The 1,469-nt window shown below is 41.9% G+C and overlaps 1 protein-coding gene across 5 annotated transcripts in view; it reads right to left on the bottom strand.

Moving 5' to 3' along the window:
- The window catches only part of LOC106874330 (potassium/sodium hyperpolarization-activated cyclic nucleotide-gated channel 2), a 531,661-nt gene extending 530,538 nt beyond the window's left edge, over positions 1–1,123 (bottom strand). For all 5 annotated transcript variants that reach the window (XM_052965669.1, XM_052965670.1, XM_052965671.1 and 2 more), the window contains exon 1: positions 613–1,123. In XM_052965669.1, the coding sequence (XP_052821629.1) occupies positions 613–992 (380 nt within the window). In that variant the 5' untranslated portion in view covers positions 993–1,123. The remainder of the gene's footprint in view (positions 1–612) is intronic.
- Positions 1,124–1,469: the final 346 nt, after the last annotated feature.

Raw genomic sequence — 1,469 nt, 5'->3', positions numbered from 1 at the left:
ACGCACACAAACACACACACACTTATATATAAATAAATAACTATATATATATATATATATATATATATATAACGGAATACGTGTGTTTGTGTGGGTTCGGCTATAAGAAACAACAAATATACTCAAACACAAGCATTGAGTCCTCTTTTGCTTTGTGATTGTTTTAAATTCGTATATATTAAAGATTGTGCATATGTGTGTGGGTGTATACAGGTAGTTAAAAATATACATTTTTATTTGCACAAAAATAATGAATACTGACTGAATTAATGATTTCATACATGTGTAAAGTCTAATATTCATTATAATCTAATTGTTAAGGTTCAAATAACGCAGCTACCCGGCGAAACTTCGAAATCACTGCCAGTTAAATTATATCAAATATGTACATGTATATAAACGAGTGTGTTTGCGTGTCTGTGTTTGTGTAAATATATCCATCTATATATGTATACACACACATATTTGTACAAATAAATATTTGGTCTGTCCACATATGTAAAAAATATTTTATATATGTCTGTGTGTATTTGAGTGTGAATGAATGTGTGTGTGTGTGTGTGTGTGTGTGTGTGTGTGTGTGTGTGATTGAATTAATGATTGTGTACTTACCTAAAGTTGCTGCACGGGTGTATAACCCAGTTGCCGACCCTCTTGTGACGCATCTTCTCTTTATAGAGTGCATTTTTGTTTCCGAAAAGCTTCATAGCTAATTTGTTATCCGATGGCTGGAAGAATGAGTAGATCTGGTCTTTTAGAAAACTAGTCGGACTAGACTTACTGTTTTCAACGGTAACGTTTTCCTCACGGCACGGTAAAAGCTCTTCTTTAGGTGTTCCATACAAACTTGTATCGTCCCCTATGAACTGTACCCGAGCATCACTCTTGTAATTAATTTCGGGACTGAGGTAGTCACTATAGACCGATTCATCATCTGAGTCTATAGTTATAGTTATTGAAGGGTTAGGGTTGCTTTGCGGTAAGCATGGCATAGTAGCTTCTGTCTTTTCTGTTCTCTCCGCTCTGGCTGCCGCTGCTACATTCAGCCGCTTTAATTTCAAACTCGGAACACGGCGAGAAGCTCGGGGGGGCGTGGAATGTCCGATTGGTTGATGAGGCGAGCGGGGCGCGCCACTACTTGGTGGTGGTCGGAACTTAACTGAATCCGACCGCTGAAAATGCGGCGAAGGTATGGTGGCTGTCACTGGTGTTGTTGACTGAGCAGGAGGTGCCACTAACTCCGTTGCCGGAGAACCTCCGACAACAACCACTAGACCTCCGCTGCCACTACTACTACTACTACCACCACCACTGCCGACGCTGCCAATGCTACCGCCACCACCATGAATACCCCCACCCCCACCCCCACCAACACTAAGAATACCGCCAACGTTGCCGCCACCGGGGTTGTAGCCACTATCGCCAACACCACCACCACCACCAATACCACCACCACCACCACCACTGCC

The sequence above is a fragment of the Octopus bimaculoides genome, chromosome 2, assembly GCF_001194135.2.
Source record: "Octopus bimaculoides isolate UCB-OBI-ISO-001 chromosome 2, ASM119413v2, whole genome shotgun sequence".
Taxonomy (NCBI): Eukaryota; Metazoa; Mollusca; class Cephalopoda; order Octopoda; family Octopodidae; genus Octopus; species Octopus bimaculoides.
This window is presented reverse-complemented; position numbering and strand designations above follow the sequence as displayed.